This window comes from Nicotiana attenuata, chromosome 7, assembly GCF_001879085.1.
Source record: "Nicotiana attenuata strain UT chromosome 7, NIATTr2, whole genome shotgun sequence".
In the NCBI taxonomy this organism is placed as follows: Eukaryota; Viridiplantae; Streptophyta; class Magnoliopsida; order Solanales; family Solanaceae; genus Nicotiana; species Nicotiana attenuata.
Window position 1 is genome coordinate 95,156,342 of NC_031995.1, and position 17,831 is coordinate 95,174,172.

A 17,831-nucleotide genomic window follows, 5' to 3' on the forward strand; every position below is an offset into this window, starting at 1 on the left:
ACACACTCGTCATCTTATGTACACGTCATTTCACATAGCACAAATATTGCAAATTAGACCAAATCCTAAGGGAAATTTTTCCCACACGAAATTAGACAAGATGCTTAGCTCGAATAAGCTAAATCAATACTCTAAGGCGGCTCGAATATAGCCAAAACAACTTAGTAATATTAATAAAAGCCATAAGAAACAAGCCCAAACGATAAAAGCTACGATCTTGGTTCAATTATGCAAAGTTAATCCAAAAGCCAACCCCGGACTCGCACCCTGAATCGGACAAAACTCACAAATTTCGAACACTCATTCTAATACGAATCCAAATATATGTGTTTCATCCAAATCCGACCTCAAATCGTCAATTTATGTTTTAGAAAAGTTTTAAATAAAATCCCCAATTTCTTCAATTTGATTCATCAAACAGTTGCTAAATTTGAGGTTTCAATCATGAAATATAAATAAATTCGAGTAAAAAATACTTACCTCAATCCAAATCGTGAAAATCCCCCCCAAAATTGTCCAATCCGAGCTCTATAACTCAAAATATGACAAAATAACCAAAACCATCGAAATAGAGTACTTAAATATTCTGCCCAAGCATATGCATCACGAATGCGGGACCCTCATCGCGTTTGCGAAGACCAAAAAATATCCGTCCAGAAAAGGCCTTTACTTTCGCGTTTGCCCTATCACGAACGCGATGAATAAAACACCTCAGCCTTCGCGAACGCAGCCTGGACCTCGCGAACGCGTAGGCCAAACTCCTCCTAGCTGCTTCGCGAACGCGGAGCCCCACCGCGAACGAGGAGAAGGGCGACTGCCCATCCCCCTCTAACCTTCCGCGAACGCGACCTCCATGCCGCGATAGTGAAGAAGGAAACTAGACCTGAGAAAATCAGCAGTCCAAAACAAGGTGAAATGGTCTGAAACCCATCCGAAACACACCCGAGGCCCCGAGACCCTGTCCAATCACGCTAACAAATCTCAAAACATAACACAAACCTACTGGAGGCCTCAAATCATACCAAACAACATCAAAACTACGAATCGAACCTCAATTTCAAGCTATGAACTAATAATCTTTCACATTCCAAAACTTATGCCGAACTATACTAAATCAACTCGGAATGACCTCAAAATTTTTATGCAAGTCCCAAATGACACAACGGACCAATACCAACACCCGAAATCATAATCCGAACCTGATATCAACAAAGTCAACCCTTGGTCAAACCTATCAATCTTCCAAACCTTTAACTTTCCAACTTTCATAATTTCAAGCCAAAACAGCCTAAGAAACTTCTAATCCAAATCCGGACATACGCCTAAGTCCAAAACACCTATCAAAACACTATTTTGGAGGCGTCTACACAAAACTCCGGTCGACTCTTACAACTTAAACCTCCAACCAAGGGACTAAGTGTCCCAAATCAATCCACTTTCATCCCCCCCGAATAAGTAAGACCCCGCTCATTCTAATTAAAAAAAAAGAGGGGCGAAGCGCCCATTTGAAGTGGCGAAACTCTCCCGCAACTAAACCAATCAACCCCGCAAGTCATGTGAACACAAACACACATGTGTTAAGCACCTATAGGGGAAAACAGGACTAAAATACTCAAAACGACCGGCCGGGTCATGACAGTACTTAATCAAAGTTAGTCTTGATACTTACTGGGTACACGATATCCCGTACTGATACTATACTTTTGCATATTTTTGTGCAGATCTGGGCGTTAGCAGCTACGGATCTCAGGAGTGAGCATTATTTGCTGATAGAGATGATTCAAGGTAGTGTTGCATGATCGCTGCAGACCCTTGGAGTCCCCTTCCTTATCTTCACATTGTTATTTGTACGTTCAGACAATATTGTACTGTTGAGATATCTTCTTATATTTAGATTTATAGCTCATGACTCTGTACCACCTGGTTTTAATTTTTTTTGATATTATTTTATCTCTGTATTAGCTATTGTGAAAACTATATTCTTCATTTATGTTATTTAAGATATATTATATCTTATTTTGTTATTTTGAATCTTTATTGCATGTTGGTTTACCTAATCTTGGAGGTTAGGAGCCATCACAATATTTAGTGGAATTTTGGGTCGTGACATCATTATGCTTGCCATCATTTTCATTGATGCCGCAAGCATTCTCGCTAGAGTCACACACTGAATCATTTTTAAAATTTGTATTATAGCACGAGTAAAAAATTTGCATCTCATATGAAAAAGCCAGTATGTTGAACCCACAAGATAGACCAAAATATACTACAAAAGTATGTTGCAGCTACCTTCTGTCTCTTTGTTTTCATCTAGCGCATCTTGATTTGTATTAACATCACCATCACTATCACTCTCTTTTTTAACATCTCTATTATGATGGTGCTATATCAAATTTTAAAAAAAGACTTATCAACTTTAGAACTAGCAAAAAAAGAAAAATAATACGAAATTATATAATGGTATATCTATGAATTTTCTCCTTAATTAAATCAATGGCATTGAACACCTCCAAAAATATATCGGCGAGATACTTCTTTAAAGCCCCTTAATTCATCCTTATGTTCATTCTTCAAACTTTATTCTTCAATTCCTCTTGGCCATCTGACAACTTCTTAAACTGAATAACCCAATAATTATCCACTGGCGAGGCATTTGCAGTTTTAGATTTTATTTTTGAGATGGAGGATCGACAAAGACATTCTCTGAACTACAACGTTTGTTATGAATTTATCTACCACCTCCTTCTCCAAGTCATTTGCAGCTTTGCGTTACCTCTTCGATGTCTGGGATGGAGGATCATAAAAGTTATTATTTGGACAAGAATATTTGTGATGAAACTTGTCTACCATTTCTTTTTACGAGTCATTTGCAGCTTTGCCCTATCTTCTCGATGTCTCGAGCGGATGATCAATAAAGTCATTATTTGTCACCTCATTCTTCAAGTCATTTGCAGCTTTCTCCTGCCATTTGCCCCGCCTTTTTGATATCTTAGGTGGATGATCAACAAAGTCATCATTTGTACTAATACTTTTCTGATAAACATTATATGCCACCTTATTCTCCAAGAGAGACATATTTCTTAAATTCTACTACATAAAAAATATTCAAAAAGTTAGTAAAAAGGGAGTATTTGATGATGGCATATTATTTTACAGAGGCAATACTCTACATATATTAGATATGCATTTATACCAAGTGACTTAGTATACCAAAATACAAATGAGTATATACATGATGCATCGCTATAAATTGAAGTACATGGAAAACAACAAAGTAAATTACCTAGTTAGGAGGAAAATATACACTTTCTCATGTAATTTCTTATACTTTAGCTATGTCATGATCTTCCATCTAAGAATTCGTGGAAAGATATTCCCTCAACAAATAGTGATGCTATTATGCAATAGTTGAAACTTTCATAAAATCATACCTGAAGAACCATAGAAAACCCAGAAATTCGATAATACATAGCCTATCTATCCAAAATGGCAGGCATTCCAAGATAGCATGGTATAGATTTCTCTCCTATGGATAATTGTTAATCACCCTCCTCAACCAAGTCAAAATAACCTCTATCAAGTTGTTTTGTATTCTTAATAGAGAAGAGGAATGAGTTTATCACATAGAGCACTACTACCTTCACAATATCTTCATCAACTCAAATATTTTATTTAGAAAATAATGTGTAAGTCATTTCTTAGCAAGAGAATCCACAAAATATTTTTCAATCAAACTATTATTCTTTCCCTTAGTGTAGGCACTTTACATCACCAATACATTTAATCTGGTCACACAAGCAAACTCAGTCAAACCAAGATGTAGCTTAACTGCATTGATTTTATGAAACTTTCATAATATCATACCTGAAGAACCATAGAATACCCAGAAATCCGATAATCCAGAGCCTATCTATCCAAAATGGCTGGCATTCCAAGATAGCATGGTATACATTTCTCCCCTATGGATAATTGTTAATCACCCTCCTCAACCAAGTCAAAATAACCTCTATCAAGTTGTTTTGTATTCTTAATAGAGAAGAGGAATGAGTTTATTACATAGAGCACTGTCACCTTCACAACATCTTCGTCAACTCAAATATTTTATTTAGAAAATAATGTGTAAGTCATTTCTTAGCAAGAGAATCCACAAAATATTTTTCAATCAAACTATTATTCTTTCCCTTAGTGTAGGCACTTTACATCACCAATACATTTAATCCGTTCACACAAGTAAACTCAGACAAACCAAGATGTAGCTTAACTGCATTGACAAGAAACTGCATTTCTGCCTCAATTTCTTTTTGAACCTCCATTGTTAATAAATAGTATATTAATTGAGACTCAATTATATTGTAGGCAAATCTAATAAATACCCAACACAAGTTGACTTAAAAAGCTCAACTTGTGTTGCTGATGAATTTCTTTTCAATTCACTAACAATGTTAAAATTGGAATGAATACCAAGTTTTGACTTACCTTTTGTATTACGTTGCATTTAAAAAGCAACATATAAGAGTATCACATGATATCCATTAGAATAATTTATCAGTATATGACTATCTTCTATTTTCCAATAAGCTAAGCATGCATGTCTATTAGAGGAACTAGCTCTTAAAAAGTAAATACTAACAAAAAGAAGCAGAGGCTTTAGATACAAAAAATATACAGTTCACGTGCCTCATTTCTGTGAAAAATACGCGCTTGCTACGTAGTTAAATAGTGTGTCATAGATACATTTTTTAAAGGTTGAGTGTGTAAAACTATTCTCGTAATCAACAGGTGTGTAACAAGGATTTGAAGACAAGGTCAGGTGGTATTTTATGTATTTCGCCTATAATGTTACAAGCATTGGCTAAGGGTTAGAAAAATACTACCATATGGTATGTAATATTTATAATGGACTGTACATGGGAGCAAGAGGCTGAAATATCTATCACCTAGGATGAATGGAAGGAACAACTCCACTGACAAGGTCACTACCGGACACATCAGCTGAAACATAAGGATATTTCATAGCTGAGGTTGAGGATGGAGTGCTGCTATCCTTTTCACTATCAGTGACCAGGGAATCTCTAATTATAGAGTCAGATTCGGGCATCATAAGCCGTATGTTTTCCAGTTCTCGAACCACTTCTGCCATTGATGGCCGAGCTTCTGTCTCTTCTTGGCAGCATTTGAGGGCCAGATTAATGAACTTTTCCACACATTCCGAAGGATAAGATCCCATCCGATCATCAATAACACTGAATATCATACCAGAACGATGTGCAAGGTTGACCTGTTGATATGCAGTACAATATATCCATGAGATCATACAACAGGAATTAAATTATATGAAATGTAGTATGTTTTTTTGAATTAGTTATTTTCAGGAAGAGGCAACCATAGCCCGTTGAAGGTGGAATCTGCACGAATAACCTTGAGATTATTCCTCAAATCCGCTATGTTTTAACACTTCCAAGACAATGTCTCCTGGTTTACTTCGGAGAATATTGAAATGTCTAGATGATGAACGAATTTAGACAGAATATATATGTTAGCCTAATCGTGGACAGGCAAGCAGTAAGACAGTACCTCCCGAACAATGTTCTTGCCATGTGAAATTGGCTGCATTCCAGTGAGCAGCTCAAGGAATACAACACCAAGGCTGTAAACATCACTCTTGTCTGTCAACTTATGAGTTAGGAAATACTCTGGGTCAAGGTATCCCTGCAGAGAACAGGCCTTAGAGTTACAAATTTGTCAGTTGGAGGAACTTTGTTTGAGTTAATTTTGTGCATACGGTAATTGGACAACCATCTGCTTACTTTCCTCTTACAGAATTCTAAGTATATCGGAATGTAGGATGACAAAAATAAACATCATATTAGGGGATGATTTTGCTAAAAATATCTACTTTCTTGAACAATCAAAGCTCACCGGAGTGCCCTTAACAACTGTTGATACATGAGCAGGCAGAGTCCCTTCAAGATCTGGAACTGGAGCGAGCCGTGAAAGTCCAAAGTCAGCCACCTTGGCGATAAATTTAGAGTCTAGCAATATATTGCTTGCCTTGATATCTCGATGGAATATGGGAGGATCAGCCTCTGTGTGCAAGTAGAGTATGCCCTTAGCTGAACCCAGGGCAACTCTCAATCGCATAGCGAAACTTAGAGGTTCTTTACATTTACCTGTCACATCACAAGTTAACCCATTAAATCCAAGTTGATATGGTGAAAAACTTGATATCTGCTAGTGCTTTCCCTCAAAGCAATCTCCTAAGACTAAACAATTGTAAGTTTGATTTACTACTATCTTCATTGGAAGGGATTTTGGTGGGGTTGTTGGGGCAAGGTTAGCTGTTGTCGATCAGTTTATCATTTGCATACTTACATGTTTCTTTGCTTATCAAAATGAAGTTCCAAAAGGAAAAGATTTGCACAAATAAATGGAGGCAATAACAATGTGAATTGTATAGTTATTTACCAGATATGTGATCTCTCAGAGTACCATTAGGCATAAATTCGTATACCAGCATCTGCAGGTAAAGCACAACATTGCCAAAAGGTTACATACGAGTATATAGAAAGAAGAAAAAAAAAAGAAAAAGACCTATAATCGGCCAGAGGCAAAATAGTATTAGCCATCATAACATAAAAATAGTCCAACAATTATTTGCTAGCTCAAAATCATCTCTTAAATCTGTATCCGTTTGTAAATATTTATGTGTGCATGTGCTTGTAGGAGTCATTTTGAGGTGTAAGAAATATCATCTATTGCCTTTTCCCTTCCAGTGTAAAAATGAATTTTTTGGTTTTAATAAATTCAGCATACTGCTCCATTTGATATTTGTTCATGATGGTAAGATATGTTAAACTTTAGATCAACGATTGAAGTAATAAAGTACCTGTTCACCTTCTTCACCACAGTATCCAAGCAAAGAGACAAGGTTTCTGTGATGTAGCCTAGATAGTAGTTCAATTTCTGTAAGAAACTCCTTTTGGCCCTGTAACGATCCCTCTAGAGCTCGTTTAATGGCTACAACTGTCCCACCAGTTAAAGTACCTTTATAAACTTTTCCATACCCTCCTTGTCCAACAAGGCTGGAGTTGTTAAAATTTTTGGTCGCCACTGTCAATTCTTCAAAATTGAACTCCTTAACACCATCAATTTTGACAGAGATTTTTGACACTGCAAAACAAAATCGTGGGCTTATAACTTTAAAACGTTTGAGACAGTTTACCATAATCTCCACCTTCATGGAATCAGAGTTGAGATTGGGATTTACACAATTTGCAGGCCTAAAAGCAATGTGTACTTTTCAACTGTGTACTAATGTTATGCAAGATAAGTACACTAACAAGAGTTGATTATGCTGTCAATCGGTAAGCTCGTGAACTAGGCTAACTTTCTAGATGAAAGAGAAGATCTTACAGCCCCTTTGGATGGGCTTATTTTAAGTGTTTTTAAGCCAAAATAGCTTTTAAGCCATTTTGTAGTGTTTGGATAAAGTAAAAAAGTGTTTTTAAACACTTGTTTTAAAGCTAAAATGACAAAACAAGCCAAAAGCCAAAAGCTAGAATTCCTAACTTATGGCTTAAAAGCTATTTTGGTTTAAAAGTCGCTTAAAATAAGCCTGTCCAAACGGGCTCTTAGTCTTCAAGGATATTTACAAATGAAAACCATAGCTTGATCTAACATCTCTTATTTCTTTGCAGAGATGACATGCTCATTATAATACTTTTTGGAATTTCAGTATATTTTCAACTGGAGACTGTATCTTCATCGCTCTATATAAGCAAACCTAATTTAACATCACTGTATCTTCATCATTCTATATAGCATCTATAATTCAATGTCTCTTTCCGTTTCATGATTAGTCTATCTTGGTAAAAAAATGTAATCCAAGTGGTAAAGACGTATGAGAATGTATTGTCTTCAGTGACTTAAAATGCTAGTCACTGAAAGCACCACAACATAACAGGTCCTAGATTAAAATGAAAAGAGAGAGGATACATAAAAGGTCCTAAATTAAAATGAAAAGAGAAAGGATGACTTAGAATACCAACTTCAAGATCAGTAACTGTAGTATACTCACATAGGTTCCTTTTTGAACCGGCACGGTGGTGCTTCTTCATATGCAATCTCAATATGACGAGTGATACAAATGCCGATATTGTGACTGCACCAGCAATTACCCCTAATATGATTCCTGCAAGAGCTCCCTTGCTAATACTAGATGATGAAGGAGGGGGGATGACTGCAAAAGAACAGTAAAAAGTACATATCACAAGGACACAAATAGCTAGACTTTGCCATTAAATGCTATGATAAATATGATATCATGTCTATTGTTGCCTTCCATAATTGCATTAAGGATTGGTAAGCCACCCAAAGTATGGCCCAACAATTAAGTCATCAGCAAAGGAATATCATGCACAAGCAAAGGAGAAGTACAAGAAGAAGCAAGAGATAGACCAAAATATTCACTCATCAAAATAAGTTAATCACGTTGACAAGTTATATATATCACGATCTTTTACTTACAAAGGCAAGAGAACAGATTCAGTCATGCTAAAGATTTCTTAAAAGTTCACAAGTGGACGTCAGTTAAGAGTAAATCATAGAGAACAGAAATAAGAGATATATCTAGAGAAAGTAAAGCAATCAAGATGTGGAGGGTTTAATTTTCCTCTTCACTGACTACTTCTTGGACAACTATGATTTATTAAGGATGGAGGCATACATACATTCTCTATAATCTGCAAGTAGGGTGAAATTGAGAAGTTCATAAGGTCCAAAAAAATCATTATCAGGAATCAGCCACCCAGTGAACATGCTCCGGAGTCTTAGGACCTCACTTTTATTGAACAAATGAGAGCTGCTGTTATCAACAAAGATGGGGAAAATCCTCAAGTACATCCTCACACGGGGACCAGCTTCCAGTGCAAATGTATTAAGGCGTAATTGAGATTGATTCAGCTTAAGACCAGACGTGATATACCACTCAAACCTATGCATGTATGGTCGAAAATCATGAAACCCAGGACTCTTCAGCCTGTATCCTACAAGCAGAGGTAGAGCACAAAAGCAAGTAGGAAATGGCAGGGCATATTCATAGGGAGGAGGACACGCCAAAGGAGGACAATCAGTGTTGTTTGCCAATTGCAAGGTACCATCGGCATCCCCATTGTAAGGTCCGCAAAAGTCGACTAGGGCAGAATTTGAACACAACGGATTTCCTTGAAGACTAGAAGAACAATAAGATGACAAGGTAAGATGTTGCATTTGTATCTTTAAACGAAGAGGAATTACTGAAGATGAAGATGATATGCCAAAAACAAACCTAACAGTGACATTTTGTGGGACAACCAAAGTTCCTGAGATATTCAAAAGCTTATTGCTCCGCAAATCCCTGCAGTAATGCAGCAGATCCATTTTAACTAGACTCGTACTGATCACAAACTATGGAGTTATTAAAGACTAGACATATAGGAAAAATTAAGAATTAGGATAGCAAAAAGGAACATGCTGTTACAGGAACAAATCTTTGGTTTCATGATCAATTTAGAAGCAAGTGAATCTCTCCGAATATCAATTCTTACAAGATAAGTGTCTCTGTTGCATTGAATGTCCTATTTTGCCAAATTATTGATGGAACAGAACCGCTTAATGAATTGTTTGCTAGTGACCTGACAACAGAATAAAATAACAAAGTAATTATATTGGACGGATATTTGTAGTGAGCTATTTTCCCTGAATGGTAATTGAATAACGAAATAATTTAATAAAAAGCCTGCTTCTAGAGCAACAAACATGATAAAAAGCAGAGGACATAATGCTCACACTTTCTGCAAATGGGGAAGACCTGAAAAGTTTGAAGGAATAGTTCCGTTGAGGTTGTTGTATGACAGATCACTGCCACAATCAGAAGAAATTGCTTCAGGAAATGAGAGATCAACAGTATCATGGACCCGACAATATCATTTAAAAGGAAGCAGTTGCTAGATAATAACGCATGATAAAGCTTACAGCAAAAATGAATCAAGCTCTTACATTGTTGTAATATTGTCACTAAGCTTTTCTGATGGAATGGGCCCACTTAACTGGTTAAAGCTGAGATCTCTGAAATGCGAAATTAATTAATTAGAATATGCATGGTTGCAAATGCAAGTAATAACCAAAAAGGGTAATTAACATTGGATATTGGTCTTAAGTGATGCCTCTCTTAGCCTAAAGCAAATGATCTGTGTTCCCTCGAGTGAATCCTGATTATTAACATTTGATTTCTCCATTAAAAACGCGTTGCAATGTAAAAGAGTGTACGAATGCCCTTATAGTTTGCATTAGGGGTGGGAAACGGGCAGGTTGGGTCGGATATGGGCGGGTCGAAAATGGGTAATTCGAAATGGATAAATTATCCAACTCGACCCATATTTAATACGGATAAAAAACGGGTTAACTGGCGGATAATATGAATATCCATATTTTCCATGGCTTCTTGAATATGGTCACTTTTGGGACAATTCATAGTCTCCTAAACTTGAGGAACCCCCAATTTGAGGCTTTACAAATGTAAAAGTTAAACCCATTAGTTATCCATTGGTTATCCATTTTCTAAGCGGATAATATGGTTCTTATCCAAATTTGACCCGTTTTTAAAAAGTTCATTATCCAACCCATTTTTTAGTGGATAATATGGGTGAATAACTGTTTTCTTTTCACCATTTTGCCACCACTAGTTTGCAAAGACATAGAACTTGGAATATATTCTTACATGTAAGTAAGGTTCGGTATGTTGCCCAGATTTGGAAGTGGTCCCTGTAAGCTACAGTTCCTTAGACTCCTGGAAGAATGAAAAAGCGGAATCACTTCAAGTTAATATAAGATCTCACGAAATAGTACTAATATCCATGCAATGTTTTTGCTACTTTCTTGAAACAAATGAGGTTTTCACTACTTTGAGAAAAATGAAGCATGAAAGAGTAAAATACTTGCTTAAAATCAGAAAGATGCAAAAATATAAGCTACTAAAACTGTCAACACATTCAGTGGTTCCAGAATCTCTAACTTAACAGTTCTTACCTTGATATATTTAAGCTTTACAGAAAACAGGTGAATAAATTATCTCTTATACTATTTGTTTCCTGTTACTTGTTACTACTATTTGAGGTTAGGAGGAACTAATCTTTTCTTCCACCTCTTTCATAGTTTTTTCATCCAGTTTCTTCAGCCTTTTTCTTTTTTCTTTTGATTGGTAACTTCAACGTTATTCCACTGGTTGCTTCAGATACTGGCTAGCTATTCCTTTGCTGCCGAATAGTAACAAGGTGAACCACCATTGGTGCAAACTTCATCAGGAAATCCTAATCAACTTTGGACCATTGTTCTAATGACACAATTAACTAGAAATTACAGGCTATATACTGCAATACTTCTATATTTTAAGATAATGTGCTTTATCATTCACTTTTGCTAGCAATTCTATAATACGTTAAATACGAGGTTTTACCACCAAAGAACTATTCTACAATCTACAAGTATATACCTGGATGCAACCAATGGAGTCTCAAAACCCATAGTAGATAAAAAGAAACATGAAAATAGATGTTGATTGGAAATAGTTTAAATAGTCTTTCTTATTCGCAGGAAGATTATGAAAGAGCTGGTGACACAAAACCTTTTGAAGTTATGGTTCATGCACCCACTGGACATAATGATCAGTTCTATCATCATGCCATACTTAAAATCATATTCAGCACAAAGAGGAGCTTTAAATGGACTTACAGTTTCAACAAACGTGACATATTCCCATATGAACCAGGTATCTGACTTCCTTCAAAGTTGTTATTATCAAGCTGACTGCATTATAAGAGTAAAATTAAATATAAGTACGTTCATGCTTGCAGAATAAAAGGAAGTTAGAGCCAAAAGTAAAATTTGAGACAGTAAAAGAAACTTGTCAGAAAGAATAGACGAGAACAGATATGTGCATAGACATCTCCTACAAAAGATTAGTCCCATTTTATAAGCTGGATCCTTTTCATGTCAAATCTCCATTAGAAAAATATGGTCCCTGTTTATATCTATATCAGAATTAACATGCATAAGTAACATGACATTTCATATCATATATTGATCTTATAGGTGATAACTATGCCCAGAAATTGATTCAACATCATACTCTTTCATTCATTATGCGCTCTAGTCTTTTATACCCGAAAGAAACAATTCTCAACTGTTTCCATGATAAATAACAAGAACTTTTTCATCTTTTGCAAGTACCATAAAGTATTTTGATAGGCTGAAGGGACACTCTTCACAGCAATGATAGGTCGTGATAGTGGCAACTCTCATGATTATTATTTCTATCGACTTTACCAAGCATTGCTTTACCAAAGATCGAAAAGATACATCTAAGATATCCTGTATTTATACTTCAAACATGCTTTAGAATAAAATTTCGATCTCTATGTGTCAAGACTAGTCTTATTTGATGAGCGTGACAGCTTTTAATCAATAGCTACTTCAACAAACAGAGCCTGAAATAAGGATCTCTAGGTTTTTGAAAATTTCTAATTGTTGCAACTGCCTTCTCCCCTTTCTATATCTGCAACGGAATTTCAATTTATGTCACCTTTCCACAATCTCATGTAAGGAAAACCTCTTCCAAAATCAAGAGAAAAGTACCGCCGCACTAAAGTTATATCACCAATGAAAAGGCGTCCTGATATCAGTAATCCAAATAGCACTATATACATAGCAAAGAAAGATGGCATACAGTATGTGCAAATTTGGAATTTGAGCAAGCTCTGGCGGAAGGTAACCCGATAAGTTGTTATTATCAAGCAGCCTGGAAAATGAAGCAAAAAGGCAATAAGTCCTTTATAATACAAAACACACTTCTAAATAATATTCATCAAATTGAAAAGATAAAAAACACGAGAATTGCAAGGTAAGGTTGCGTAGAATAGACCCAATGTGGTCAGGCCCTTCTCGGGACCCCGCGCATAGGATGTGCTTACTGCACCGAGCTACCATTTTATTAAATAGATCAAAACTACATACACCTAACAAGTCATCTTTATCTATCTTAAAAAGAGTCACTTTTACATACAATGTTACTGTGCAATAATTGATATTAATGAGGCCTTTGTATCATGATAATCAAGGTATTTTCAAATGAACATTTTCTGGCTTATCTTTTTGGTCTCAATCTCATGTTGTATTTATCAAATGAATTTTGATTCAGTAAGAGTGGACGGGAGTTTTTTAATTCCTCAAATTGAAAGAGAGGGCGAGTTGCTTGCAAATAGTAAGAAGAGATAGATATAATCATCATTTAGTCCCCTCCTTTTCCTTGAACCAAACAAAGAGTAAGCCATGAGAGATAAAGGGATCCTATCAAAGAGTATCATTTATAAAAGCAAAATTTCTTGTAAGCCCCGAGAGACATCTTAATTTACACCACTTGAAGGACTTTTCAGGCATTAAAAACGTTAAAGAATCATAATGTCACTTACAAGTGAAGTAGCTTTGGAAGTTTAGATAGCTCAGGTGGAATTTGTCCACTTATCGAATTGTTATTCATGTGGCTGGACAGGAAAACAAAATCACATTATGGAAAGATATAAATCAGTAAATAAGAAAACGACAAATCTGATGACAGCGATGCAAGTGGGGCTATAAGGAAGTTAGTAATCATTCATCTCAAGAAAACTCTTACAAATGTTCTGTTTTCTTCAAATTTGCAAATGATACAGGTAAGGGCCCTGATATATGATTTTGATCAATTTGTATCCTGTTCAAGTTGGGAAGATAACCAAGCTCTTCAGGCAAAGAACCTGTCAATTGATTTCCATTGAGAAGCCTGAAACCATAAAAGAAAAACGAACAAATAAATAAATAAATAAGAACCAGAGAAAATTATTAGGTAGCAACATGTAATATTATTCTTAATCAATATACGTGGGAATTGTCCCAATATCCATAGAAATTTGCTCATTCCTGTTGAAGACATAATTAAGTATATAGAATTGTGCTCTCTCTAACAGCTTAAGCTTTCAGATGATATGGTCACACACTTCAACATGGTATAGAGCAGGCAGAGGTCCAGGGTTTTGGGTCTCACCGCCACTCAATATCAAAAACAATTCCACGTGCTTGGCTCATTAAAAAAAAAAAAAAAAAAATTAAGCCCGCACGTGAAGGGGCGTGTTGAAGACATAATTAAGTAAATAGAAGTGTGCTCTCTCTAACCGCTAAGCTTTTAGATGAGATGGTCACACACTTCAACTATTCCCTCATGTAGAACTTCTAAGAAAGAGTCAACTATATAAAGGAAGTCATAATTTTAGGAAAAAGCAGGGAATAGTAAGAAAGAGCTTTAACTTACAACAATTCAAGTGTTTTGATATTTCCTATCTCATTTGGGATTGTCCCAGTAATTGCATTCCACATTACATCCCTTTTAGGACAAAGGGAAACAAAAAGTTAGCAGATAAATAAAGGACAGAAAGATAAACTACTATGTAAAGAAGCCATTACTGAAAACATTTTGCAAAGCAGAAACCTTCCAAAAGAGAAAAGCATTTGTTAAATATCCAAACTTACAATATTTTCATGTAAGATAAGCGACCAAGCTCCGATGACAATTTTCCTGACAGATTCATATCCATTAATTGCCTGTTAAGAGGAGAAATTCAAGAACTTATGACATTGCATATTATTGAAACAGAGTCTACTGAGATGTCATCAATCTCCAGAATGATCGTCCATCCCTTGTTTCAAGCAATATTAAAATGTTTACAAACATCATGACAACCAATGCATTTAAGGTAAAGAATCAAAACTTAAGACACTAAAATTTATGTGAGACAATCATCTTTCTATGCAGAAAAGGTTTGTAAAATCACAAAGTATTCAAAGTGTGTGCTCCTTATAGACAACTAGGATCCTGTAAGGCAAGAGGGCTTCTCAATTTTAATCTTACCACTTCAGAGCTTCCTAGTCCAACTATTGAAAATTAGCTAGTACACGCAGTCGTCATTTGTCATTTTTATCAATTCATTTAGGATTGTAGAACTAGCAGGTGAATATTTGTGTGAGAGCAAAACCAGCTGCATGTCAGATGGTCTCTCTGTTGACAATAATCTATTTGTTATATTACCCCTCAGCAGAACTTTGATGTAATGATCTATTAATGCAATCATGCAAACCCCAGTGACCTTGTTGATTTGAATTATGAATGCTAGACAATAGGTGCTTGATGACTTTGGACGTCCATAGTACACCAAGTAGATTAAAAAGACAATTGGGAGGATATGCAGGCTCTCTGGTTTAGATTCTTGAAAATGTGTGATATGAGATAGTGGGATGCTCAATAGGTTTTCAATAGCCATAATTTCAACTTTCAGCTGTGTGAATAAGAGTCTGAAGCAATTTCCAAAGTCTCTTCTTGGGACCCAAGTGTGAATTTGAGACATTACATGATGGCTTCGCTTTCTTTCAATCATTACTATCATTTTTCTGAAACAATTTCAGATCTCCAGTTCAGTTCAGATGCTTTGTCTTTACTTATATTTGTAGAATACAAAATAGAACTAAAAAAGTGTGCCACCTATTTGTTGAGACAAACTGGAATAGACTTATTAAGCAAGATTTACAGTGACGATATTGATCCAATAGGTCATGAATATTTGGATTAAGTCCAGTGACAATTCTCCACTCATATCCTCCAGAACTAGGTGTCGCTTTCTAACTCTCTATGAGAAGCTCCACACCTGCTTTAATTAAAGCTCACTCCTCCTTTCTCTAATTTGCCTCCTTTGCATTGTTCTAATTGAGTCTATGGCAAAGTGGTTTATATGCTTACGTCACCTACTTTACCAAAGGGAGTGAACTTCTTTCACTGTGAGCTAGCAGCTAGCTACCAGAGAAACAGGGAGATTAAACTTACATCCCCCAATCCAATAACAGATTTGGAAGCAAGTAATAAAAGCACAACGGCATAAATTCAGAAGAATAAACAACGTGATATACATATTGAGAACCAACTCAGAGAAACCATAATTATTCTGCAGCAATCCATAGATTTAGTACTGTGTTGGAAAAGTTAAGCATGTTGACAACATCAATACTCATGATGCAGTGGCAAGAGGTAGTCTCAAGTATGATAGGAAGGTCTTACAGTTCTCGAACATGAAGGTAACCGTCACTGTTTGTTTCATTGTAGCACAAAATTCCAGTCCAATTTGACCTACATGGATCTCCTCTCCTCCAGTTACTGAGATTCCCATTTGGATCAACCAAACTTTTCTTGATGGCACGTAATGCTTTTACTGCATACACAAATTCAAGAGTTACCACGCTTCTCATGTCAAAAGTAAGAAGAACTACAGCATTATAGAAACATCTTCACTTGGACATCTCAGCACTTCCCAGTTGCTTGGGGTAACAGGCATGCAGGGGTGCAAATTCTGATAGCCGTTTTATAGTTCAGTTATATTTCTCTTCACACCATTGAAGCTGTTCAGAAACCCCGTGTCCTCACCCCACCATCAGATATATAACAGAAAGACAAAAGAAAGATTCCTCCCCAAGAAAATATTGAAAACAAAAAAATTCAGTACATCAACAATTTATTCCTTATAGCTGCTCTAACAAGTTACTAGACCTTGGACAATCTATACAATAACAACAACAACTATGCCTCAATCCTAAACAAGTTAGGATCGGCTTATATGAATCCTCACCGACCATGTTACTTCATTAAAATCATCTCATGCAAATATTATCCAAATATAAATAAAAAGTCCACTACAGTTAGTTTTGCACAACAGCCAAAGATGTTAATTAGTTTCTTACATCATCAAATAATGTTAATCAAACTATTAATAAATCTCAGAGTTTACAAATTATGTAATATAAGAGAACCTTAAATGGGCAGTCAAGTAAGGATGTAGAAATAAAGATGATCAAAAAGGAAAAGATTAAAAAGGTTACCTTCATCTGGATGAGTAACTTGGCTATCTGCCCCTGTAAACAGCAAAGACCAGCAAACCCATAGAATCAAACTGATCCCAATAAGGGAAATCTTAGAACCAGACATCCCAAATATCCCAAGATTGTCAAACAGCTCTCACATCCAGAAATTAAAAGGCTATAATTTCAGCCCCTTTTCCCCTGTTATAGTAAAAAAAGCAAAACAAAAATAGAACCCTATCTACTGAGCAATCACCAAAAGTAAGCCCAAAAAAAAAAAGAGACAAAACCTTTGAACTGCATTAATACTTACAGCGATTGTGTTGTAAGTAGAGAAATAACGAGGAAAATGGGTGTTGGTAAAGACAAGGAACCGAAAAAGAAAGACATTGGCAAAACGCTGACTTGGTCGCCAATGGAGGTGCTGTAGCTGGTAGATAAAAGAAGCATGCTGATGAGAGCAGCAGCCAACCCCCATTAATCAATACTATTAATTTCTTTACTGCTGTTTTTAAAATATTGAAAGCCTACTTTTGCTTCAACAAATTCAGTGTTCTGCTGGTATGTTGACTTTTGAAGGGAGTGGGGTTGAGGGGTAGGTGTTGTGCAGCAATCATATGTATGCCAACAAAACAAGAGAGAGATTGCCTTCTCGTACTACTGTGGAAATAATATTTATAAAATTTATTTTATTTGTAAAATAAGTATAGATAAATTTTTATGATAATTTGATAAAATAATAACTTCAACACGCTATCATATTTTATCATTCACTGATAATATAAAATATACTTTTACAGTATTATTAATATATATATATATATATATATATATATATATATATATATATATATATATATATATATATA

The 17,831-nt window shown here is 35.7% G+C and overlaps 1 protein-coding gene across 4 annotated transcripts; it reads right to left on the reverse strand.

The window, feature by feature from the left end:
- On the reverse strand, positions 4,610-17,609 carry LOC109229507 (probable LRR receptor-like serine/threonine-protein kinase At1g06840). Of its 4 annotated transcripts, none has more exons than XM_019394973.1 (21): positions 17,276-17,609; positions 16,984-17,163; positions 16,169-16,319; positions 14,593-14,664; positions 14,375-14,446; positions 13,706-13,849; positions 13,503-13,574; positions 12,761-12,832; positions 11,767-11,841; positions 10,757-10,825; positions 10,036-10,104; positions 9,826-9,897; positions 9,585-9,671; positions 9,326-9,394; positions 8,730-9,229; positions 8,078-8,239; positions 6,887-7,170; positions 6,466-6,517; positions 5,920-6,170; positions 5,575-5,709; positions 4,610-5,278 (listed from the first exon to the last, which is right to left on the reverse strand). In XM_019394973.1, exons 2-21 carry the CDS (start codon positions 17,087-17,089, stop codon positions 4,934-4,936), a joined length of 2,859 nt encoding a protein of 952 aa, XP_019250518.1. In that variant the 5' UTR covers positions 17,090-17,163; positions 17,276-17,609; the 3' UTR covers positions 4,610-4,933. The 4 variants fall into 4 exon arrangements, with proteins under 4 accessions (XP_019250518.1, XP_019250520.1, XP_019250519.1 ...); XM_019394975.1 differs by having other exon boundaries at positions 16,984-17,199; positions 17,276-17,552; XM_019394974.1 differs by having other exon boundaries at positions 16,984-17,203; positions 17,276-17,552.